Source organism: Rhinatrema bivittatum, chromosome 4 (genome assembly GCF_901001135.1).
Source record: "Rhinatrema bivittatum chromosome 4, aRhiBiv1.1, whole genome shotgun sequence".
NCBI lineage: Eukaryota > Metazoa > Chordata > Amphibia > Gymnophiona > Rhinatrematidae > Rhinatrema > Rhinatrema bivittatum.
The window spans coordinates 435644321-435670132 of record NC_042618.1 but is presented as its reverse complement, the minus strand read 5'-3'; the positions used below and the strand labels follow the sequence as shown (position 1 = coordinate 435670132).

The window sequence follows — 25812 nt, the reverse complement described above, 5'->3', positions numbered from 1 at the left end:
GGCAGCTGGTCATAGAAGTAAAGCAGAGAAAGCAAGCACCTCAAGGCGTAGTGAATGCACCATGTTTCCTGTCCCCACACCTGCTGCCTCCTCTTCCTTCTGTTCTCTCATATTCCTGATAAATTAATTCAGCACAGAGGTAGGAGGAAACAATCATGGGGACAGGAAGTACATTCACTTTCCCGCTATTCCTCTTCGTGTGGTGGTTGCTTTGCTTCTGCTCACCTGTTGCTTTGGGGAGGAGAGCAAGTTGGGGTAGAAGAGGTGAGAGGTGGGAAGAAGGGAGATGTTGGTTGGGAGCTGGGGGAGAATAAATATGCCTGGTAGAGAGATCCAAGAACAGAGTAGTGGGGGAGGTGGAGAAATACAAAGACAGGGAATAGAAAACTGGGAAGGGGGAGCAGGCCAGATGGGATACTGATGTGGGACCTGGAGATGGAAGAGAGCCAGAGAAGGAGCTGGAGAGTAGGATATGTTGCGGGGGGTGGGGGGGGGGGGAGAGTCAGGCAAAGGGAGGGCTCAGATGGATCAATGGGGAAAGAATCAGGGAAATAGATGGAAAAGCTAAAGTGTGGTAATGAAGGGAGAAGGATCATTGGAGAAGATGGAGATAAATGTTGTTGTGTTCATTTTTTTTGTCTGTCACTTTTCTGCTTTCATCTTGTCTGTCTTCTAACTTCAGTGTTCTCTTATTCTGTACATGCCAATCTCTCTCTCACCTGTCTTTCAGGCATTTTTCTTTAATCTCGTTTTATATTCTAGTGTAACATAGAAATGACAGCAGAAAAAGACCAAACGGCCCCCATCCAGTCTGCCCAGCAAGATTTCATACTTTTTTTTTTTTCCTCATACTTATCTGTTACTCTTGGGCCCCCATCAGCAACTCCCTGGTTCCAGTTTCCCTCTACCCCTGCTATTAATGTAGAGAGCAGCGCTGTAGCTGCATCCAAGCGAAGCATCCAGCTCAATTGGTCAGGGATAGCAACTGCTGCAATAAGCAAGTGACTCCCATGCTTATTTGTTTACCCAGTCTGTGCCATTCAGTCCTTGTTAGTTGTCTGAATATAATTCCTCTTTTCTTTATTCCCCCTGCCGTTGAAGCAGTGTGTTGCGCTGGATATGTATTCCCAGTGAAGTATCCGGCTTAATTGATTCAGGGTAGTGACCGCCGTAACAAGCAAGCTACTCCCATAATTATTTGTTTGCTCAGACTATGTAATTCAGTCCTTGTTGGGTGTAGGTATTGGAATATAACGTCACGGAGTAAGAAATTTTGAAGTCCATATTCAACCACTTGTGTGGCTTGTCAAGTTAGCTGGATAAACTTGTCTGGCTAACTTAACCTATTTATCCAGCTAAGTTTAACTGGCTAACTTTAGGACAGGTCCTCGGGGTGACCAGACTTAGCCTGATAAGTTATTCAGCTAACTTTGAATATCTGAGTTAGCCAGATAACTTATCTGACCAATTCAGCTCCTGGAATGCCCCTAATTTTAGTTAAAGTGCCCAAATATTCATTTACTTCTGAATTAGCTGGCTAATGCCTTTGAATATGGACTTCTATGTGCTATATATTTGTATTTTTTAGTTGTATATAAGTATTGTCAAATAGCACTGTTATACTCTTGTTAGCTCTATTTTCTGCACGTAGTATGTATACCTAAAATATATACTATATTTTTGGCATATTTTCATGATGTCGGGAGCGGTGGGGTAGGGTGAAGTAAGGTGGGTAGAGCAGTATCTACTTTGTAATATTCCTCCTCACTGAAGTGAGCAATGTTCACTTGGAACTGTTTGGATCTCCCTCCCCCTGCATCAGCTGCCTCCATTCCTTTCCTGAGCTTCAAACTGGTGGCCATTTTGTCAGGAAGAGACAATAAAGCACCACGAGACATGTGTCCACCAGCTGCCTGAGCACTGCTAGCTCCACTGCTCCGATGCCACTCCAGCTAGATTCAGTGTTGGCATCTGTTGCATGTGCTTGTTTTAACAATCAAATTATCAATTGAGAAACAAGCCCGAATATCACACTGAAATGTAAATTTAGTATTTGATGTGAATTTTGAATTTTTGAGATCCAGGGGGTACATGAGACATCTCAAATGCTTGAAAGGGGATGCATTAGTCGAGAAAGGTTAAGAAGCACAGCTATAGAGACCAGATACAAGTAGGGAAGTTCAATAACATTACAGTGAGCCCTCTATGAAATTGCAAGTGAACTGAAGTGGCTTGTTTCTAGGAAATAAAAAGATCTTAAGTGCCAGCTAAAGTGTAAACCAGAAGTCACACAGCAATTTGAATGGAATTTGATGAATTAGTCAAAAGTTACGGGGAGACAGACATAAATTTATAAGCCAATATCCCCAGAGGAAACTGGGCTCACATAAGAACATGCCATACTGGGTCAGACCAAGGGTCCATCAAGCCCAGCATCCTGTTTCCAACAGTGGCCAATCCAAGTCGCAAGGACCCAAGCACTGAGTAGATCCTCTGCTACTGATGCCAGTAATAGCAGTGGCTATTCCCATAAAAGTGTGATGTTTGTTTTTCATTAGATAAGGAACAAATACATTATGTGCATCCAGCTTAGAATGTTGATCACTACCTGTGCAACAACTTTCCTGTGGAGCCTCTCAAGTATCACTTGCATATTGTTTGTTTGTTTTTTTTGGTGCTGTACAATTTCAGTTGCCATTCAGATCTCTCCTGAGCAGCATAGGATCAATGCAAGTGTTCTGTCTGAGGTGTGCATAATTAATAGCTTGTCTGTATAATTCATAAATCTATTGTGGAGGTATCCATAGCTATTCCAACCTTGCAGGACTGTTGAAAGAACACAAGACAGTTCTACAGCCCATATTATATTACTGGCAAACTCAACCAAAATTAGCAAATGCCTACTTACAGCTGAACAGGCAATAATGCTTTTTGCTATTTCTTATGCATGGCATTCTATTTAACATAGTAACATGAAAGATGCCACTGTACCTGGTTACCCCTGCCTTATACTACTCTAGCTGAGGGTATCTCCCAGCTGTCAGCTATACAAGCTGGATGCCTAGGATAGCACCACTTCTCCCTAATTGGAAAAGGTAGCCATGTGTAGACCCTCCTGCTTGATAATATGGGCAGCTGGTACTGATGGTCCCTCCCTTCAGCTCCTTACAGTACATAACAGTAACTAATAACACTCACAGACAAACTTTGGAGTTAAACAAGGCTGCAGCTTTATTGTTAACAAATAAACAGACACCAGAGCCAAATTGACATCACAAGTGCCCCAACTCCAGGAATCATCTGCCACGCCCCAGCACGACAACTCCTTCGCAGGCCACCAAACCTGCAACTCTCCAGCGGCCTCCCGCCACTACGTGTGGGGTCCCCCATCATGGGCTCATCCCAATCACATGAAACTAAGCCAGAGACCAGAAAGTCCGCCACCTAGCGGATTCCTATCTCTACACCCCGCCCCCAAAAGAGTAATGGCTCTGGTAACTCCGCTGTCCCCCCCCCCCCCCCCAAGCTGCGACAAATAACATCACCCCATAACAAGAGAAGAGGGAGGGAGGGAGGGGATCGCTGCGGCAACGTGAACCAAAGGGGGTGGAGCAGATGGGTGCCACCCCCTTTTATAACCCAACCTAGTCGGCCGATTTTTTTTTTTTCCCACCCCTGATGCCACGGGGCTGCCCAACCAGACCAATCAGGTCCCAAGGAGGCGGCCCTGATGCATCAAATTTTAAAGCGGCACGGCTGGAGGCAAGGGTGGGTGGAGGGGGCCGGCGCCAATCTCTGTGCCCGCATTATCGCGGGCTTCCGGGACTGCGCCCCTCCAGCCCTTCCATTATAGCTGAGAATGTATCAAAGCCTTGCTCCTGTTTCATGTTGGTTCATCTTACCTTCTCTTCGTGGGAGCTTGATACAACAATACTGATGTTCTGTGCAAGTTGACTTTTTGTCTTTTCTCTCTTTTCGTGCCTCTTTTGTTCCATGCAGTTGAGCATATCGATTTCCATAACTATTGCAACGCCCAGGCCCCTCTCCGCTCCTCTCCCAATGTCTTTTACCTTCTGTTTCCCTACCTGCCTCATCTCTGTTCTCTGTATCTGTCCCAAGCATATTTCAATTCTTTCAATGTCTTGCTTCCTACGACCTCTATTGGTAGGTATTCATGTCTTCATCACCCTTTCAATAAGTAATATTTCCTCCAAGCCTTCTTCCCTCCAACCTTCAGGTCATTTGAAAGGATTACTTCTAAGTCCCTTTCTTATTTGGCAGTTTCCGGTTCTTGTCCTAATTGGAGAATATGTAATAGCTATTGGAGCCCTAGATATATAGGGGCAGATTTTTAAAAAAGTACGCACATGCGTACTTTTGTTTACGCACCCGTCGCAAACAAGAGTACGCCGGATTTTAATAGATACGCGCGTAGCCTTTAGAATCTGGGGTCGGCGCGCGCAAGGTTGCGCAAATTCAGCAGCCTGCGCGTGCCGAGCTGCGCAGCCTGCCTCCGTTTCCTCTGAGGCCGCTCCGAAATCGGAGTGGCCTCGGAGGGAACTTTCCTTCCGCCTCCCCCACCTTCCCCCCCCTACCTTTATTATAAAAGTTACGCCTGCCGGCCGCAACACACCCCAACACGCCCCCCCCCCCAGGAAAGCCCCGGGGCTTGTGCGCGCCGCCGAGCCTATGCAACATAGGCTCGGCGCGCGCAGAGGGTGGACGGGGCAGCTTTTCGGGGGTTACGCGCGTTTCCCTTTGAAAATCTGCCCCATAATGTTTTATACTTTTTTGCTTTGAAGCACAGCTTCTAACCCTTTGCTCATTCTTCCAATTTTATAATCCTTTATCATTTTTTCCACACCTCCCAAACCCTTTGCCATTCTAGTTTTTTCAAGTCCTCTTTCGTTTACAAGAAACTAGCTGGAAGGGCTTTTTAGACATGACTGACGAAGATGCAGTTACAGTCATGCAGTCACTATCTCAGGCTCCTTGCACTCTGTGTCCATCTGGCAATGAAGTAACTGTGGTTTCAGTTCCATATCCTACTCTAAAACCTGATTGCTAGTATAGGTCCAGCCAGTTATCTAGCTCCAAATGTTTCTGCAGCTCTCTGTCATGGCTGTGAGCCCTTGTGCTGTGGCATGGTTGATGCAGCTTAGTAGGTAAACCTACTAGGTCCATGCTGACAGCTGGCGAACAGCCCTTACTAGGACAGAGCAGGAGCTTCAGCCCCATTCGCCGCAGGTTGAGCCCTTGGGTTCCAGGTGCCAGCAGGACTTAGGCGAGTGTCCCTTTAAAGAGCAAATACAAAGAGCTCAGGTACGGGGCAGTGGGCAGGCCTGGCAGAGGGCAGACAGTAACCGGTTCCAGGCCATAGGTTAGAGCAAGTGACAGGCAAGAGCATGGTTGAGGTCCGTAGCAGAGGTCAATACCAGGTGGCAGGCAATACAAGGAGAGAGACACAGGACCAGGACATGGTGAAACGAACGAAGGAACAGAGAGGCAGACAGCAAAGGAAGAACAGGCAAGTAGGCAAGGCCACCAGGAAGACACGGAGACAAGACAGGACGAGGCACAAGGCAAAGTAGCAAGGAGACACGAAGATAACAATACACACTGCTGGCTAGACAGGGCACCTGCTGCTGGGGCAAGGAACTGAGCACTGCGGGGGATTAAATACCCCGCCGTGTGACGTCATCCATTGGTGCCTCTCTCAGCCTTTCCCGCTGTGGGGCCTATAAGGATCAGCGCACAACATGAGCGCAAACCTAGGGGGTTGGGCCAAAGCATTGCAGCATTCCAGCCGCGATGGACTGACGGCGTGCATGGTGAGTGTGGCCAGTTATGGGACCGTCCCATGACTGACCAAATGTTACTCTATGGCTACAGCTTTTGTAATCAATTTATTTTGCTCATATTGCTGTTTGAGGAGAATGTGTCTGTTCCCCTATTCAATGTAGAAAGCTCTTCTTAGAAGGTCACAGATTTAGCTTCCCATCCAAAATCCCTCCCTTGCTCCTTGAATTGTTCTTGATTGATTTTTCTCTCCCCCTTAATTAGATTATTTATACCTAGGTGCACAATGATATCCAATTTAGGTTTCCTCTGAATTTCTCTGGCTAACCCCTGAATCTGCTCCCCAGTTCTGTGAGCTTTGGCACTAAGAAGGTAGCAAGTCTCCTCTTCCCGTGATTATTTTTAAACTCTACAACTCTCACTGTGGAGTCTCTTATTACAATTTGCTTTTTCTTTCTCTGCGATATCTTTGAGGGCTGTAGAGAAGCTTCTCATTACTTTTCACTGCATCCTTATGGGTTAAATTTGTAATGCAGCTGTTTTTGGCTGGATTGTATATTTTGTGGTGCTTTTGTGATTCATCAGTCACTAAAGAAGATGACTTGTGACAGACACACCTAACTGAATAGAGATGGCCTGTTGAATCATTGCATTCCAGCTGCAGAGCAGGGCTCAAAGATAAAAAAAATATATATATATATGTATGTGTGTGTGTATGTATATATGTATGGATATATATATAATATATATATCTCACTCTGTAATTCTGGAAGTGTATTAAATAGTTGTTCATACCTACATGTGTATTGACCAGTTATTTGTACCTACATGTCGGCCATCTGCTTTCACTGTGTTCACTAATTACCGTGAAGGCATGTCAACATTTAGAATCAAAACAAAATTGCTTCGTTAAGAATTTAAAAGCCTGGCAAATGCAACGGCATTCCTATAAGATATGAAGAAGGTTCTTGTGGCCACAATTAGGTAATGGTTTTATTTTTGTGTGTTCTTAAAGGCAGGGGTTTCTTGTATTCTCTACTCCTGAGTGCTAGAAAAGTTCTCCCCTTACTCCTCAGTGAGAATATTGTCTTTGGTTGTGTGTGTGAGACCCATTCTGCATTGACGTGACAAGGTGTGCGCTGAAGGAGTTTGACAGGTGCTACAGGTGCTTTGAAGCATAACAGCAAGTGCCTTCAAAACCTGGGGTGTGGTTTTTAAAATCCTTTTCAATACGAACACTGTAGTGTGCTACTCTTTATTTTTTATGTTTTAAATCTTTTTATTACATCTTATACAATACAAAACACATACTCCAGCTCTAACTTACTGGGCAGCGATTGAACTCTGCACCTTGTCCGGTACATTCTGGAGATTTCAGAACTGAACTCTGAACAATTACATGAATTAACCCCGAATACCTGTTTTTCAGTTTGCACGGGGAGTGTTACGCCCGCTGGACAGAGAGTACACCCACGTGTCCAGGGCTCATTGTACGCAATCGAGAACAGACTATTTTATTTTTTAAATAAAATATCCTGGAACCAAAACTCTGTGCATTTTCCATTTTAAAATCTGATCAAATTCCAATCTTTTTATACTGCCTGATCAGCTGACTCAGTTGAAATCTCCTAGCAGCGTAATAAATGATGTCAGGTAAACATAGAAGCGTGACAGCAGAAGATCAGTTAATCTGCCCAGTCTAGATTCTTCCTCTCTGGTTTTCTACCATTTTGAGTAGATGAGCATTTCGATTCCCAGGCAAATTGTGTTACAGCACTCACCTCCCCACCAGCAGGCTGTTTCAGGCCCTGTTGACATTTTTGTTTGATTTCTAAAAGTCCAATACTTAATTCAACGCCCGGGTCCTCTTGCATATCTTACCACACAGTTTAGTAACAATCCCCCAAATTTTGCATCTGGCCTCTCCCCATACTCGCTGATGTTTTGGTTTAACTGTGGTTGCTCTGTACAGACTAACGCAGCATTCTTGGAAGCCTGATGTTGCTGTAGCAGTGCTGCTAGCGTTGTGACCTCTGCTCCCCGCAGGTTTCCTCACCTCTGTTGGTTTATAACCAAGGCAAGCTGATGCACCTGCACCACTGCTTTTAGTGTTATAAACTAACCTGATGCAGTTGGAGCTCCACCCTTCCCATTGGCCTGCTTTCCCTCCTTTTTGGCCCTCTAAAGTTTCCTATAACCGAGCAAACACCCAAGCTTCTCCTTCATTTCTTCCACCTATTATCTCTCACCTGCCCCGTCCACATTTCACGTGTTACTTTTTTAATAGTTAGTAGTCTATTCCAGCCATCTACCTAACACCCTCTTAGTAAAGTACTTTTCTCATGTTTCCTTTGCGACGTCATTCCATCAACTCCTTGTCTTTGAATTTCCTTTCTGTGGAAAATTTCAGCCTCCTGTACTTCATTGAAGACTATCAGATATTTGAAAGTTTTTCTACCATATCTCCCCATCCCTGCTTTAGCATTTCCTGGAAGGGTTTGTGTTTCCCTTTTTCTGGCCTGCCTCCGTCCTTTCAATGTCTTTTTTTTTTTTTTTAAAGGAATGCTCTCCAGAACTGAACACAGTGCTCAAAGTAGGGGATCTCACTAGTCGCCTACACAAAAGCAATATAAGCTTATTTTCCAATCTTTTTGACGTCCCATTTAATTTTTTCCTCTCCTTCCAGTGCGTCTGCTCAGATACAGATTTTCGTTACCACCTGCAAATGAGCATATTTTTCAAGTAAAGATATTGAAATGAAGCGGTCCCAGTACTAAGCCCCGGGGAATCCCACTGATCACTCCGCCTTCACTAGAATGTTCTCTGCTACTGCTGAATTAGTTCCTCACTCAGGGGAAGATTTTCTAAGCGGTGTCTTTAAGCAAGAACCGCATGGTAAATGTCTTGACGCAGCAATAACATGTGATGTTTTCATTCAATACCACGGGTTATTTTACCCCAAATATCGCGAAAATGGTAATGAGCTGGTTTGCATTTCAAGGCAGCTCATTACTAGTAAATTTTATGGAAATAATAACGTAGCATGCCTGAAAAATTCCACGCTCCGTTATTTTCCCTGAAAGTTAGCTGCAACTCGGGCGTTGTAGCTAATTTTCCCCATGAGCATCGGGATGGTAAAACGCATCCCAGTGTTCCTGCGCGGTTTCTTAAAGGATCATATCTGCCCAGTCAATTTTCCCCTCTCCCTGAAGCTCTAGTGAGAACCAACCCCCCCCCCCCTTCGAGCATACCTTAAGACTTGGTGGCCTATAGAACCCATTACACCCCCTAGGTGTGGGCTCAGCGCTGTCTCAATTCAAAATGGGGCAATACAACTGCCATTATCATATGGGCTAAAGGGGGTGATGTTTGGAGCCGGGGAGGATACTTTAAGTGGTGGGGTTGGGTGGGGAGAGGGGTGTTTGTTGTACGAACTTAAAATTGTTATTGTTTATAACATTAGGGTCACCTCTAGAGGTGGGAGGGTCTCACAAGATCCCTCGGGGGGAGGTTTACATACAGGAGGAGGGTTGATCTGGCCTATATGGCCCTTTTTAACAAGATGGCAGCCACAGGTGAATGGGCCACAATCGTGTGCTTTTTAGCACTTTTACCCCGCAGTATCTTTTCCCTGCAGTATTTTACCACAGGGGAATTACTAAGCTGCAGTACTCCCTCAGTCTGCAACTTCCTAACCTACTTCCATATTGTCCAGCTTGCTTACCAGCCGCTTGTGCAGAACGCTGCCAGAAGCCTTACTGAAGTCCAGTTAGACAATGTCTACCACACTTCCCTGATCCACCACTTTTTTTGTCACCTCATTAAAGATCACAATCAAAATTTACATAAGAACATAAGATATGCCATACTGGGTCAGACCAAGGGTCCATCAAGCCCAGCATCAAGTCACAGGTACCTGGCATGTACCCAAACATTAAATGAATAGATCCCAAGCTACTATGCCTTATTGATTAATAGCAGTTTATGAACTTCTGCTCTAGGAACTTATCCAAACCTTTTTTAAACCCAGTTATACTAACTGCCGTAACCACATCCTCTGGCAGTGAATTCCAGAACTTAATTATGTGTTGAGTTAAAAAAAAAAAGTCTCCGATTTGTTTTAAATGAGCTACTTGCTAACTTCATGGAGTGCTCCATAGTCCTTGTATTATCCGAAAGAGTAAATAACCGATTCATATTTACCCGTTCAAGTCCTTTCATGATTTTGTTGATCTCTATCATATTCCTCCTCAGCCATCTCTTCTTCAAACTGAACAGCCCTAACCTCTTTAGCCTTTCCTTATGGGGAGCCGTTCCATCCCCTTTATCATTTTGGTTGCCCTTATCTGAACTTTCTCCAGTGCAACTATATCTTTTATGAGATGTGGCACACAATATTCAAGGTGCGGTCTCACCATGGAACGATACACACACATTATGACATCCTCTATTTTATTTGCCATTCCCTTCCTAATAATTCCTAACATTCTGTTTGCTTTTCTGACCGCCACAGCATACTGAACTGACTATTTCAATGTATTATCCACTATGACGCCTAGATCTCTTTCCTGGGTGGTAACTCCTAACGTGGAACATAACATTGTGTAACCATAGCAAGTGTTATATTTCCCTATATGTATCACCTTCTGTTATGGTTATGAGGTGTTGGAGTGGAGTCTTGGGTACTGCGGTGATGGCCACTCCCACGGGGAGGAGCCCCGTGAGGAACCGCAGTACTAGGCTAGACTCTATACACGCAGACACAGAGAATTTGTATTTATTATACAGCTCGATGGCACTGCCCAGGGAGCGGGCAGCAGTGAAGGTAACCCAGTAGAAGTAGTCCAGGGGTCCTCAGCGGAGGAGACCAGTCTCACACTCGCATAGATGATAGGCAGCGCGGTATAGCAGGGACAGGTCCCGGATGTAAACACTGAGTGCTGAAGGTGAGACAGACTGAAAGGGTTAGTACTCACTGAAGCAGAAAGCTGTATTGTTGAAGGTCCTGGCAGGCACCAGATTAGGGAGAGCAGGCCCTCAAAGAGTGAGTACCCGGTATCCCAAGATAGGTACCTGAAATAGAGCAGAAGGGCCCTCAAGGAGCGGGTACCCAGGTTAGTGAAGAATTACCCCAAAGGGCAGAGAGAGCTTCCTGCGGCAGAGCAGCTTAGACCAGAGGCAAATCCAATCCTCGCTAACTCAGTTTGTTAGCAAACGAAGGGCAGGCTAAATACCAGGATGTGATGACGTCACTCGGAGGGGACGCCCCCGAGGTTCCCACCATGACATGGATAAAGACGTGGGTGCCGTGCGTGCGCGTGCACCCTAGGAGTGCCCTCAGGAAAATCATGGTGAACACCGTTGCCGATCCGGGGACACCGGAGAGAGCGGCATGAAGACGCGGCAGCAGCCATCTTCCCAAGGCTTGAGGAGAGAGAAGGAAGAAAGGTGAGGCACAGAGGTCGAAGCCGTCTGAGACCAACGGATGCAACACCTTCCACTTGTCCACATTAATTTCATCTGCCATTTGGATGCCCAATCTTCCAGTCTCACAAAGCCCTCCTGCAATTTATCACAATCCGCTTGAGATTTAACTGCTCTGCATAATTTTGTTTCATCCATAAATTTAAGCACCTCATTCATCGTGCCTCTTTCCAGATCGTTTATAAATATATTAAAAAAAACACCAGTCCTAGTACAGATCCCTGAGGCACTCCACTGTTTACCTTTATTCACTTTGAAAACAGACCGTTTAATCCTACTCTCTGTTTCCTGTCCTTTAACCAGTTTGTAATCCACAAAAGGACATCGCCTCCTATCCCATGACGTTTTCGTTTTCTTAAATCCTCTCATGAGGTACTTTTTTTGAATGCCTTCTGAAAATCCAAATATGCTACATCTACCGGTTCATCTTTGTCAATGCATTTATTCACCCCTTCATAAAAATATAGGAGATTTGTGAGGCGAGACTTCCCTTGGGTAAATCCATGCTGGCTGTGTCCCATCAAACCACGTCTATCTAAATGTTCTGTGATTTTATTCCTTATAACAATTTCCACAATTTTTCCCGGCCTTGAAGTCAGGCTCATTGGTCTATAGTTTCCCAGATCTCATCCGGAGCCCTTTTTAAATATCGAGGTTACATTGGCCAGCCTTCAGGTACAATGGCTGATTTTAATGATAGGTGACAAAAACAAATTTCAGACACATTAGTAAGTGGGTCTGAAATCTTGTTTTTGAGGCCTATTAGTAAAAATTTGTAACCTATCATTAAAATCAGCCATGGTACCTGAAGAACTTTCCTTTGCATAACCATGTTATCGGGTGCCCTGTACTGAATTCAGTGTGGTTCACTATTTAACTTTAGTAATGCTTCCATGGTTTTGCTCACTGCTAACAGGTCTGCAGTTGCCTGCCTCATCCCTTTTGGTCTCCATGATTTTAGAACACATTGTAATGACAAACGTCTTTTCAGCAGTTTTGCTACTAGGTGTCTAATGATGTACTCTGAAGGATTTTGATACAGTCACATAGTGCTGACCAACAAATCACAATGTTTTTAGTTTCTGAGCTATTTCATATACTTATTGTGTTTGTATAATATGCATAAAGAGATGACTGGCTGGATTTCAACTTGCAGATCTGTTTTTGGTCATGTGACCTTCCATTTTTTTTTTCCCTACCCTGGGTCATTTCTACAGCTATCTTGCTACTGTACACACAAAATAATACATTCCTTAGAGATGCATAAAGGACATATTTTCATAAGTAGGTTGGAATCTCTGTTGCTCAGTTATTTGACATAGAAAAAGGAGTACAGGGGAATTTTAAGCTCTGCTTTTTTTCTGGAGCTGATAATATTTTCTACAGTTTTGTCTTTCAGATACTTCCCATCAGTAGCATATAGCTATTATGTTTATGATCAGTTGACAGTGATAGAGGAGTCTGGTGAGATGGTCATAGTTGCTGCTCTGGAAAGCTTTAAACAAGCTTTCCTTATCCTGTTCAACCAGCCAGATATGTAGGTTTTACTCTGCCCTCCAGCTGATGGAGACATGGATTTTTCCTTGCAGATGGGTTTTCTGATGGCCATCTTCTCCACCAGATGTATTTCGGAATTAAAGGCCTTATCTTGCTGAGACCCCCTACCTTGTATTCTCCGTCCAAGTAGCTATCTTTCAGCTGGTTCTGTCCTTTTTCCCAAAAATGATGTCGCCCTTTCATTTAAATCAGTCTGTCTTGCTGTCAGCCTTCCGGGGGGAGCAAATAGCCTAGTAACGAGAACAGGCTCCATCTTTTAAACATCTGATGCATACTTCTCAGATATCTGATGGTGACAAATCCCTTTTGGAAAACAGACCTGCTGTTCATACTGTTTGGAGGTCCCCTCAGGGGTAAAGCAGCTTCCAAGACTACTCTGACCAGATGGGGGACGGCGGTGATTGCATCGGTATACTTGCAGAAGGGCCAACAGGTGCCAGAGGTGCTCTGCGCTCATTCCACCACAGTCCTGGCATTTTCATGGACAGAATACTTTGCAGTGGCTCTAGAGGACATCTGTAAAGCGACTGCCTGGGCTTCATTGCATTTCTTTGTTAAACATTACAGGCTGGATGTACAAACCAAGGAAGATGTGATCGGGCCCTGTTTTTATTTATTTAAAATCTTCTATATTCCATTTCTATTGAAAAAATTCATGCCGAGCGGATTACAATAAAAGTGCACATAATATTAAAATAAATATACAAAATACTAAATAAAACAAACATAACATATCATCCATATATCATAAAATCCATGCTGACATGAGCACCAAGTTCACGGACTCAGGCGTGAAAACTGCCAAAAGGTGCTTGGAAAAGAAAAGCCCTAAAACGTTTATGGGAAAATAATATTTCATCAGAGGCTCTTAGAAAGTCAGGCAATGCATTCCATAAATCAGGCCCTTTAGAAAAAAGCCATAAGTTTAGTGGAAGTAGTCGAGGGAGCTTTTAGGAAATTCTTAGATTGAGAACGCAGAGAGCGGGATGGATTATAAGGGGTTATGAGATCTGCCAAATAAGAGAGACCATTCACGCGCAGAGTTTTTTAAAAATTAAGACTACAATTTTAAATTCCACTCTCTGCTTTATTGGGAACCTATGAAGCTCAAACAGAGGAGTTATTTGGTCCCATCTATGTCCGTTTGTCACAAGAAGGGCTGTGAATTTAATACTATCTGTAAGGTCCTAATTGTGGTGGAAGGCAAACCAACATTCAGACAGATTATTGTAACTCATTGTAAGAGCGTATGCCCGAACTACCATTCTAAAATCATTAATATCCAATACGGACTTTACATGGTGAAATAGCCCTTCCTGAGAGCTTTAGGTATGTGAATATGAATATGAATCCCAAATTTCTTACTGTATGCTGAAACTGAACGGAGTGACCCAGATCGGACAGAGATTCTAGAGGTGGCTCAGCAGAATGCGAGAACCCTATAGCCTGCATCTTATTAACATGATTTTCAGACATCCATTCGTAAATAAGGGACCGACTGTGTGAAATGTGATTTAATTGTTTGAGGCTCTGGAGCAATTTTTGTAGTGGGGGTGCCGAAAGCCTCTGCTTCAAACCAAGGGATGCTGCCACATTCCCAACAGCCTTAGTTTTATAGCCAAATTATTTCGGTATAAAATCCTTTTTAACAAACGTTCTCATTTTAGTCTTCCTGATATCTTTATGTTAGTGTAAGTAAGGAATGGGGATTTACACCTGCCTTTAACTGTAGCGGTGGTGTCTTCTCTCCCGGTGAGCTGCTGTAATTAGCTCTGAAGGGCTCTCTGGGATTTCCCCTCTCATGGAGGGGGTGATATTAAATACTCCCTACAGGAGGCTGCAGGTCAGGGCATGCAGCCCCTTTAAATGGACATAGTTCCGCTATTTATTGGTAAGAACAAACCGGGGTTGTTTTTTTTTTTTTCAATGAGTGTCGCCAGCTCTAGTGACTCCATGTGGACTAATATGGCTGCCAAAGTATGTTATCCATGCCTGTAGCAAGTGTTTGAGACTGCAGAAATAATTTATGGTAGAATTGTGTACTCCATACTGTGGGGCAGATTTTAAAAAAGTACGCCTGTGCATACTTTTGTTCGCGCGACCGGCGCAAACAAGAGTATGCCGGATTTTAATAGATATACGCGTAGCCGCACGTATCTTTTAAAATCCGGGGTCGACGTGCGCAAGGCTGCGCAAAATCAGCAGCCTGCGCGCGCCGAGCCGCGCAGCCTCCCTCCGTTCCCTCTGAGGCCGCTCCGAAATCAGAGCGGCCTCAGAAAGAGCTGGGAGGGTGGAAGGAAAGTTCTATCTAAACACCCCCCCACCACCACCACCACCTTTGTTTGAAAAGTTACGCCTGCCTGAGGCAGGCGTAACTCGCACACACTGGTGGCGTGCTGGCGCGACATCACCCGACCCGGGGGCTGGTCTGGAGGCCTCGGCCACGCCCCCGAATGTCGAGCCGCACCCGACACACCCCCCTAACAAAGCCCCGGGATGTGCATGCACGCCCCCCCCTAACATAGGCTCGGGGGAGCTGCAGGGGGAGCTTGGGGCAGGTTTACTGGGGGGGGGGTACGCGCGTATCCCTTTGAAAATCTGCCCCTGTGGTTTTCGGGCATTGCATTCGAATTGTGTTTATAACTATTGGGTTGAACATAAAATGAAAGATTGAATTCTAAATCTTTTTGCACACACATGCAGCCACCGGTGTCTTTAAATACTACAAAGAGTGAATTTTCAAAGAGGGATCGACGGGCAAAAATAGCATATGCTCACATACCATATATGCGTGTACATGCTGTTTTATTTTATAAATGTCAAAAAGTACACATGTTTGGTTACACGAGAGAAAATGAAGCAGTGGTCTAGGGATATTCCAGGGTGGTGTTCAGAATTTGCTATTTTGTAGGAGAGATGCACACATACATCACTGAACGTGTTTGTACACTTTTACCCCTGCTAACTGACTTGTGTAAGTGAAATCTTGACTTGACTCTTGCCTGTAGTTTTTGAGTGGGAGGCCTGGAGTTCAGGGTGAAGTGCCAGAGGGTCTAGGAGGTGAACTGGTGACTCCAAGTACATGCACAAGTGATTTCAAAATGGCATACGTGCATATTTGATAAAACACCTGCCTCCACATGTAATTCCTGGTGTTTGTTTGTTTGCAGTGTCACAAGAATTTTGTGCACAAAGGGCCGGATTTTAAAAGGATTATGCGCGCCGGGCCTATTTTAAAAAGGCCCAGCGACGCGCGTAAAGCACTGGGACGTGTGTAAGTCCTGGGGCTTTACAAAAGGGGCTGGGCAGAGTGTGGGTGGGGTGGGACAGTCCGGGGGTGGGGCCAGAAGCCTCCGACATAGCGGCCATTGCCCTGAGGCAGGCACAAAAGGTAGGGCTAGGGGGGGAAGGTTAGGGGAAGGGGTGGGAAGGTTATGTTAGGGGGAGGAACGGAGGAAGGCAGTGCGGTTCGGCGCACCCAAGGTGCACAATTGTGCACCCCCTTGCGCACACCGACCCCCGGATTTTATAATATGCGCGCACCTGGACTGGATGGTATACACCCCAGGGTTCTGAAGGAACTAAAAAATGAAATTTCAGACCTATTAGTAAAAATTTGTAACCTATCATTAAAATCATCCATTGTACCTGAAGACTGGAGGATAGCTAATGTAACCCCAATATTTAAAAAGGGCTCCAGGGGTGATCCGGGAAACTACAGACCGGTTAGCCTCACTTCAGTGCCAGGAAAAATAGTGGAAAGTGTTCTAAACATCAAAATCATAGAACATATAGAAAGACATGGTTTAATGGAACAAAGTCAGCATGGCTTTACCCAAGGCAAGTCTTGCCTCACAAATCTGCTTCACATTTTTGAAGGAGTTAATAAACATGTGGATAAAGGTGAACCGGTAGATATAGTATACTTGGATTTTCAGAAGGCGTTTGACAAAGTTCCTCATGAGAGGCTTCTAGGAAAAATAAAAAGTCATGGGATAGATGGCGATGTCCTTTCGTGGATTACAAACTGGCTAAAAGACAGGAAACAGAGAGTAGGATTAAATGGACAATTTTCTCAGTGGAAGGGAGTGGGCAATGGAGTGCCTCAGGGATCTGTATTGGGACCCTTACTTTTCAATATATTTATAAATGATCTGGAAAGAAATGCGATGAGGTAATCAGATTTGCAGATGATACAAAATTAGTCAGAGTAGTTAAATCACAAGCTGATTGTGATAAATTGCAGGAAGACCTTGTGAGACTGGAAAATTAGGCATCGACATGGCAGATGAAATTCAATGTGGATAAGTGCAAGGTGATGCATATAGGGAAAAATAACCCATGCTATAGTTACACAATGTTAGGTTCCATATTAGGTGCTACAACCCAAGAAAGAGATCTAGGCGTCATCATGGATAACACATTGAAATTGTCGGTTCAGTGTGCTGCGGCAGTCCAAAAAGCAAACAGAATGTTAGGAATTATTAGGAAGGGAATGGTGAATAAAACGGAAAATGGCATAATGCCTCTGTATCACTCCATGGTTAGACCGCACCTTGAATACTGTATACAATTCTGGTTGCCACATCTCAAAAAAAGATATAATTGCGATGGAGAAGGTACAGAGAAGGGTGACCAAAATGATAAGGGGAATGGAACAGCTCCCTTATGAGGAAAGACTAAAGAGGTTAGGTCTTTTCAGCTTGGAGAAGAGACGGATGAGGGGGGATATGATAGAGGTGTTTAGAATCATGAGAGGTCTAGAATGGGTAGATGTGAATCGGTTATTTACTCTTTCGGATAATAGAAAGACTAGGGGGCACTCCATGAAGTTAGCATGTGGCACGTTTAAAACTAATCAGAGAAAGTTCTTTTTCACTCAGCGCACAATTAAACTCTGTAATTTGTTTCCAGAGGATGTGGTTAGTGCAGTTAGTATAGCTGTGTTTAAAAAAGAATTGGATAAGTTCTTGGAGAAGTCCATTACCTGCTATTAATTAAGTTGACTTAGAAAATAGCCACTGCTATTACTAGCAATGGTAACATGAAATAGACTTAGTTTTTGGGTACTTGTCAGGTTCTTATGGGCTGGATTGTCCACGGTTGGAAACAGGATGCTGGGCTTGATGGACCCTTGGTCTGACCCAGTATGGCATGTTCTTATGTTCATGTTATAAAATCAGGTGTACATGTACAAATCTACCCCAAATTGTTTGTGTGTATGTGTCCAAAATGGGTAAAATATGCGTTTTCTTGCATTGGAAATACGCACACATACTTTTGGAGCACAGTTTATAGAATACTAGCATTAACCTCCGTGTGTCCAGTTATGCATGCAAATGCTGTACAACAGATAGGTTTGAATAGAGTTTTTTTTAAAATAAGATTTTTTTTCCTTAAAGACTCGCTCTTTGCTAAGTGTGTTTGAAGAAGATGCAGGAACTCTTACAGATTATACGAACCAGCTACTTCAAGCAATGCAGCGTGTCTATGGTGCTCAGGTAAGATTTCTGTTTTCCGTGAACTTGATATTCATTCTTAAACTGGTTACCACTGTACTTCTCTTATCAGTGAAATTGCATTAAGTATGTCAAATATAATTTTGCATTGGTATAATAGCTGAACAATTCTCTTTCAAGGAATTTTGAGAATTATTTTATTAGATAGCAATAACTTTTGGTCTGGCAGCTTCCTCCTCCTCCTTTAAGCTTCTAAAACTGATCTTAAGTATGCTACAGTGCCGGGGGTCTATAGTCACACCTACATGGGGGATTTTCTCCTATTTTTACTCCCTTGCAGTGACAGTTCTCTGAGTGAGAGGCATGGAACATGGTTCCCACTGGAAACCTGTAAGAGGTGTACCTTTTAGTTATATAGATTATGTAGGTGTGCCCTGGCTGGACTTCCAACTCTGGGAGCAGACGTTGAGCTTGGGAACTTAACTCGGGTTCCCACTGTCATGTTCCCCGCTAGGATGTACGCACAACTTCTCAAAGATCAGGCAGGCAGGCAGGACAGGTGCAAGTCAAGGTGACACTGGGCCACAGATACAAACAGATTCGCTTTATCCTTGGCAAAAGGGAGCCAGTACTTCCACTCCTGAGCCAAGGCCCAATGAAATCTACAGGTAAGTAGGCTCAAGTTGAGATGTGGGATAAATTAGTATTGCAGGTCGTGTGCAGAGCCAGAATGCAGGATTTGAAAGTCCATGGCAAGAAGATGGGCAGCGTTCAAAGTGCTTGGAATGCTTCCTTAAGAACATAAGAAAATGCCATACTGGGTCAGACCCTGGGTCCATCAAGTCCAGCAACCCCTTTTCAATGAATCCTTCAACTAGTTCAGTTTCTCAGGGCAAGAGTGCCATTCTGGGTCAGATCAAAGGTCCATCGAGCCCAGCACCCTGTCTCCTACAACAACCAATCCCAGTTTCTTGCTGCCCACTCCCTATGACAAGTGGTTTGTCTCCCCTGAATCACCTGGTTAATAACTATCCTTCCAGGAGCTTGTCTGAACCCAGCCATGCTAGTTGCCTTGACTTCATTCTCCTCCATCAAATTCCACAGCTTGATTGTGTGTTGAGTGACAAAAATACTCTCTCCGATTTTTGTTTATTTTAAATCTGCTACCTGTTAGTTTCAAAGTGTGTCTTCTTGTCCTAGTATTAGATTTTTTAGAAGCTGTCCTTGTGGTCATCACCCCAGGACTTAGGTCTTTTCCTGTTGCAGTCGGGTCATTTCTCTCCTGACTTGTGCTGTCGTAGTTCAAACCCCAGAAATGACCAGACCTCGCACCCATACAACACTGTCGGAGAGTCATCCGGCTGGCTCAGTTTCTAAGATTTTAATGATGAGATTCGTTTTTGTTCAGCACAATTTAGTATAAAAGTGGATCCCTCTCTGTTAAAGAGTTTCACCCAAACTTTTTTTTAAAGGCCTACCATTTTTGTCCTGACTCCTGCTTAGGGCACTGCAAGCGTGCCGATCTGTGTTCACACAGCAAATATTCACAATGACTGTTGTGAACTTTTGGGTGCCCTTGTTAATTTCGTGAAACCTGGCAGATCTAGTAAGGGAGAACTTTCCAAATTTTTAAAATATATGTGAATGTGGTAAACTATTCTTATGACTGCTGAGATCTTTTATAAATTCTCCTGTTCTTTAAACCTTTCATGTGATAGATGTAGAACTGAGAGAGAGCGTCCTGGGTTCTAAGCTTATTTATTCCGCTTACTCTCTGTGTGACTTTGAACGTGTCTTTCTCTCTACACAAGTTTTAATTGGTGGAAATACTTTTTCTTTTCCTGGGAATGCTTTAGAGATTCTTTGCTCACACATCTTATCACCTAAATGGTGATAAGAGAGAAAGTTTTTTCTTTTAATAGATTGTTAAAATACACTCCCCCCCCCCCCCCCCGTTATGTTCTCCCAGTTCCACACCCTGTTACAATGTAACCCACTTAACTCGTTCTGTGTAAACCGATGTGATAACACATGTTGAACGTCGGAATATAAAAGCAAATAAATAATAATAATCTCTTTTAGGATTTATATTTAGATAGTTTTGATTTGGGGTTTTTGAGAGGTTGGCAGATAAGCAACTAGGAATAAAAATAGAAGGAGACCAGAAAGCTGCTGTATTATATACATTACTTTTATGCTAGCAGACCCTCTGCAAAACACCTGTGCAGGAAATGAGCCATTTGTATGCTCACCGCACCTGTCTCTAAGCTCAGCACTGGCCATCTTCCCTCTTACTGCTGCCACCGTGTCCCCTCCTCTAGCTCGTGTGGGGTGATTCAGCTGTTTGCTGGATCTGCCAATGGCCATGAGCTGAGCAGCTGATTCCTTGCTCTTATCCTGCAGCAAGAGATGGTGGCCAGTTCCAGAGCCAGAGGGGTGCGTACCTCACCAGTCATCACAGTGGCGCCTAAATGCATTATATATTAGGGATGTGATTCTGCTGAACCCTTTGGTTCGGCCTTCGTAATCAGCCCGCCATGGGAAATTTCATTTCCCGTGGTTCAGGCCGATTTTTTTTCGGCTTTCCTGAACAAAAAAAAAAACCAAAAAAACACCTCGACCCTTCAGATTTAAAAAAATGGCGCGGGCCATCCATTGCTCCTACCATGTGACAGGGGGCGACCAATGGCGCTGATAGCCCCTGTCACATAGTAACTGCAAAGGGCCACCGGGGCCATTTTGATTAGTGGCAGCCGACGGCCCGAGAGGGGGAGATCACTCCCGGGCCCCTGCTGGACCACCAGGGGCTTTCGGTAAGTCTTGGGGGGGGGGGTCATGAGGGTGGGGGTTTGCAATTAATGAAATTTGAAGGGTTGGGGTGGGTTTGGGTTTGTTTGTTTTTTTAATGTGCCCTTCCTCCCCCCACCCCTGAAAACGGTAAGAAAAACCACACGGAATTTCGTGGGTTTTCCTATCATTTCAGCGACCTCCTGAACTGTGATGAAATGGGAAATATAGACTATATATCCTATTTCGTCGCAAACGAATGCACATCCCTGTTATAGATAGATAATAGAGATGGCCTTTCAAGTTGTCCCCATTTTTTTATGTTTTATTTTATTGGTTCTGAAATAATATAATAGTAATAATTGCAGTTTGTAAGATTATACCAAAGCAGTGCGTGCAGACTAGATCATCCAGAAGGTTTGTTTTTTTTTGTTTGTTTTTCAATTTTTTTCTTTAGCCTGCTTAAACGTGGAACAGCCTAACCACCTGGAAAGCTTGGACTGCTAGAGACAGAAAGCTTCATTGCACCAATCAATAAAAGTTTCACACCCAGCTCAGAATCAAACAAGACCATCAATCATTACCCTTTTCATCAGTTAGGGAAAAAATCACAGGTTGTATCGGACACAACCTGTGGATTTGTCAATAGGCACAGCGGGCTGGTTGAAGATTTTGCTATCCTTCAATTGTGCTGAATCTCACTTAGCAAACAGTCCTCTGCTTCCTGATCCAGTCCCTCTTCTCCCAGGCAGTGTGCAGTGAAGGAGAAGAGAGGTATTGAGCCTGGAACAGACAGAGCAGAGCAAAGAAAAGCTACTCTGCTCCCTAATCCAGCTCCTCTCCTGTCATTCAAGGCTAGGCAGGAAGGGGTGAGCCTGGAGCAGACAGAGCAAAAAGGGATCATTTTGGGGGCGTTAACCGGGGCTGGGTGAGGGATCACTGGGGGGGGGGCATGAGAAGAGAGGCTGGGGGCATGTGTCTGAGAGCGAAGGGAACGGGAAGGGGGGCAGGGTTTATATGTGTGAGAGAGAATAGATTAGTGCTGTGTGTGTGCATATACCACATTGAGTGGCAAGTTAGAGGGGGGAGCAAGAAGGCACAGGGAGGAAAAGCTAGGAACCTGTGTAAAGGAAGAGGACTAGTCAGTGGTCATCCAAAGGGGCTCTGGTTCCTCTTGACTAAAGAGCTGGCTAATTTTACTAGAAAAGTAAAGGCTCTGATTATTAAGCTACTTGCCTTATTTTGCTTGAGCCTGAAGAAGCAAAAAATGTTAGTGGTGCCAGGAGTAACAAGTCTGAGGGACATCCGAACCACAGCAAGGCTGGAATTGTGCAAACCCAATACATATTATTGCATTTATTCTGTGGACTGTAACCTATCCTGGGATAAAGAGATGAAGTCTGTACCGTGTTTGTTTACTGAGACTTGTTTGACAAGCCTGGAAACCTGTACGTTGTTCTTTTCTAATAAAATGTGTACTGAAAATCAGTGAACCCAGAAAAGTCAGCCTGCCACGCCTCTCTGGTGCGCCAGCTGTACTAATGCTGTTCTTCCCTTTACAGAATGAGATGCGTCTGGCAACGCAGCAGCTTTCTAAGCAACTCCTCGCCTATGAAACACAGGTGTGTACATGGAAATGAACACTGCAAACCGCTAAGAATACAAAGCAATGGATTTCCGTGCTAATTCAAGCACCTTTTTATTGCTGTGGTGGTGACGTGGGCACAGGGTTTCTAATGTAATGATTCTGATCACATCTGATGATGACCTGCTGGGATTATCAAACCCAGGTGTCTTTTTTTTTTTTCTCAAGAAAAAAAATAATCTAAATACCATGCAATAAAATGTATATATTGTCCATGCAACAGTTCTCATTCAATTATTGGTTGTCATGTTTCATTTTCAGAATTTTGCCTTGGGCAAGGGAGATGATGAAGTGATATCTACCCTTCATTCCTTTGCAAAAGTGGTGGATGAGGTAAAACTCTGTTCCATATGTAAAAAAAGAATCCTGCATTTTCTGAGATACTTGGCTGTGAAAATTTAGAAAAATCTCATTAGATTAAGCACTAGTGCTAAAATATCCCTTAGCACCCAAAAATAAAGGCTTCTTATCAATTGGCATGGGAACATTTGCATTGCACGACGCGTTGGGAGATGTAATGCAATTTTGACAAGTTGCACTTTGCAGATGCGATTTTCATGTTTGCAAATTACCAAGAGCTAAATCTTACAGTCCAAACTGCAGCTGCAGAAGCACATCTGTGCCCTCTGACCCACCTGCATATCTGTTTTGAAATTGGAGCCCTTTGTACTTTTTTTGCCCTATTGCATATCTGATGGGTAATTACAGGAATCTGCTTCCTCAACGGGAGGCAAGAATTTAATTAGTGGTTACTAAAATAGTGGGTCCAGGAGGTGTACGGTCAAGCAATGCAGGAGAAATTCTGACACTTCCAGTGGTAGAAATACAGTAACTTGGCTTTGTCATCCATGGTTCCATCTGAAGCCTTCATAATTGTTCTGTTAGTATTGGGAGTGGAGTTTGTTTTTTTAAATAAATAACAGCTTGTTTTTTCCAATTAAGCCATTAAGAGAACAATTTTCAAAACTGTACATGGAGGCACAAAATCCACAGTTACTTTTCCATGTGGACTTTTGCTTTGGATATGAAAGAGAGAGTACGCATGCTTCCGTTTCCCTGTGGCTACTTTTTTTTTTTTTTTTCTTCCCAGAAAAGTAACACGCATACTTTTGAAAGTACAAAACTACATGCAGTGTTTTGCCTCCCCTAGACCCAAATCTGGATCTGATCATACTTTTTTTCCATGGGAAAAGTACACAAGCTGTTGATGCCGGTGTGCATTTATCCATGTGCAGAGTGGGCAGGCTACTTACTCAGATAAAATGGCTTTTGTAAATTGCCCTCCCAATGAGCACATTGCTTATGAGGAAAAGAAGATGGGTCTTTATCTGCCGTCATGTACAATGTTTCTATATGCGCCTGGTAACTGTAACCTGAAGTTCTGGGTGTGGATACCTTTACACAGGCAGCGTTGCTTTTTCTCAGTTGGTCAGTAATGGGTCAAGAGATGTCAATGCATGATTGGAACAGCTGAGACAAAGATGCTGAACGTGCATACTGTAAAAAAAAAAAAAATAATAAAATTGTATTAATCTTTGCTGCTTAGAACAAAAAATGTGTGACTCTCATAGGATTTGATAGCAACTCAGAAAGCCAGAAATCAATCTGGAGGGAGATGGAATAGTTGGGGCATTTTAGGATCTTTTTTCTATAACACTTCCTCTTAATTAAAAAAAAAAAAAAAAGCCCAGACCTTTCTGATGGATGCTTCCATTTAATTTGTCACAGAGAATCATAAAGGGAGGAAAAGGCTCAGAATTGTGGTTTTATAAAATCTAGAAAAGAAACCCTGCCGCTCCAGGCTACAATGGTGAAGGCTGCCAAAACGGCAGCCTGTCCCAGAGATTCCTGCTTACATACATTCCCAGTAAGTAAATCGAGCTTGGCAGGGTAGCTGCTGCTCTCAGCTGACCAGAGGGAAGCTGAGTGCTTGGGCTGATTGATCTCCAGGGCAGGAGAAGGATGAAGTAAGTGTGGAGGAAGAGGTACACGATGAGTGGAAATCCTGTTAAAAAGAAAACCTCCCACTGATTGCCTCTGTGTGTGATTTGAGGCTGCTGCAGGTCTACCACTGGAGTTCACTTTTTCAAGATTTTTATTAACGCCTACAGAAAAAAATATCAGCAGCGAATGTTTCCAAAGTAATTGGTCTGAGAAGTCAACCTCCTGCCTGGCTGTCAGAAGTGAGAAAGTGCTTTTAGCTCCTCAGCAGGATGGGAAGACAGGAGAAAAGTAGTGATAATGAATGTTGAAAAATGTTTTGTTACCAATTTGTGCATTGGCTAATAGAGCACATCCCAACTTTTGTTTTGGCTGTCAGGAAACCACCAGCATAAATTTTGTCTACAAGCTCCGTAACTGGTTACTAATTCCCTGATTTTAAGTCATTAAGTTTTTTTTTTTTTGTATTATTTTATTATTATACACTGCTTTGGGTGATTTTTAATTAAAATCAAGAAAGCAGTCTAGAAATGTTTTTCAATAAGATAAATAAAAATGATTACTTAATCAGTATAGTGAAAAGTACTACTGTACTTTTTATAATTTGGGATTACATTGTGGGCACAGTAAAGACAATGAAGATTTAATTTTTGCCCTCACTAATTCCATATCTACTTCCACATTTAAATCCAAGCATTTCCTTCTCTCTTTTTGAAGGTCTTGCACCCCTTTCCAGACTTTCTGTTTTTCATCCCTAGATCCATAAAGATGCACATGGTTAGAGGCATTCCAAAACCCACCACCTCCTTTGCGATCTACCACTGCACCATTCATGCAGCTTGCTGCCTTCATCCCTTCGGCATGTTCCTCTTTCTTTCTATTTAGATTGTGTCCTCTGTGAGACATGGAATTGTATGCGATGATGAATGTATCCCCACACTTGCAGTGTATACAATCTCCAACAATGAGCCTCAGTGGAGATGCACCCACAACTCACATGACCTGCCTCTCATGCATCGAATAGATGTCTGGAGAGCTTTTCCAGTATAAACTTCTGAGCATGCATGGTCAGGGCCCATGTGAGAAGAGATCAACTACCACTCCATTTCAATTTTCTCTGTTGTCCAAGAAGGATTGCTC

The 25812-nt window shown here is 43.7% G+C and overlaps 1 protein-coding gene across 1 annotated transcript in view; it reads left to right on the top strand.

Annotated features, from left to right (window-relative positions):
- Positions 1–25812, top strand: part of APPL2 (adaptor protein, phosphotyrosine interacting with PH domain and leucine zipper 2) — a 92778-nt gene that overhangs the window by 5734 nt on the left and 61232 nt on the right. Inside the window, exons 2-4 of the mRNA XM_029601533.1 lie at positions 18243–18341; positions 22649–22708; positions 22993–23064. Of these exons, the coding sequence (XP_029457393.1) occupies positions 18243–18341; positions 22649–22708; positions 22993–23064 (231 nt within the window). The remainder of the gene's footprint in view (positions 1–18242; positions 18342–22648; positions 22709–22992; positions 23065–25812) is intronic.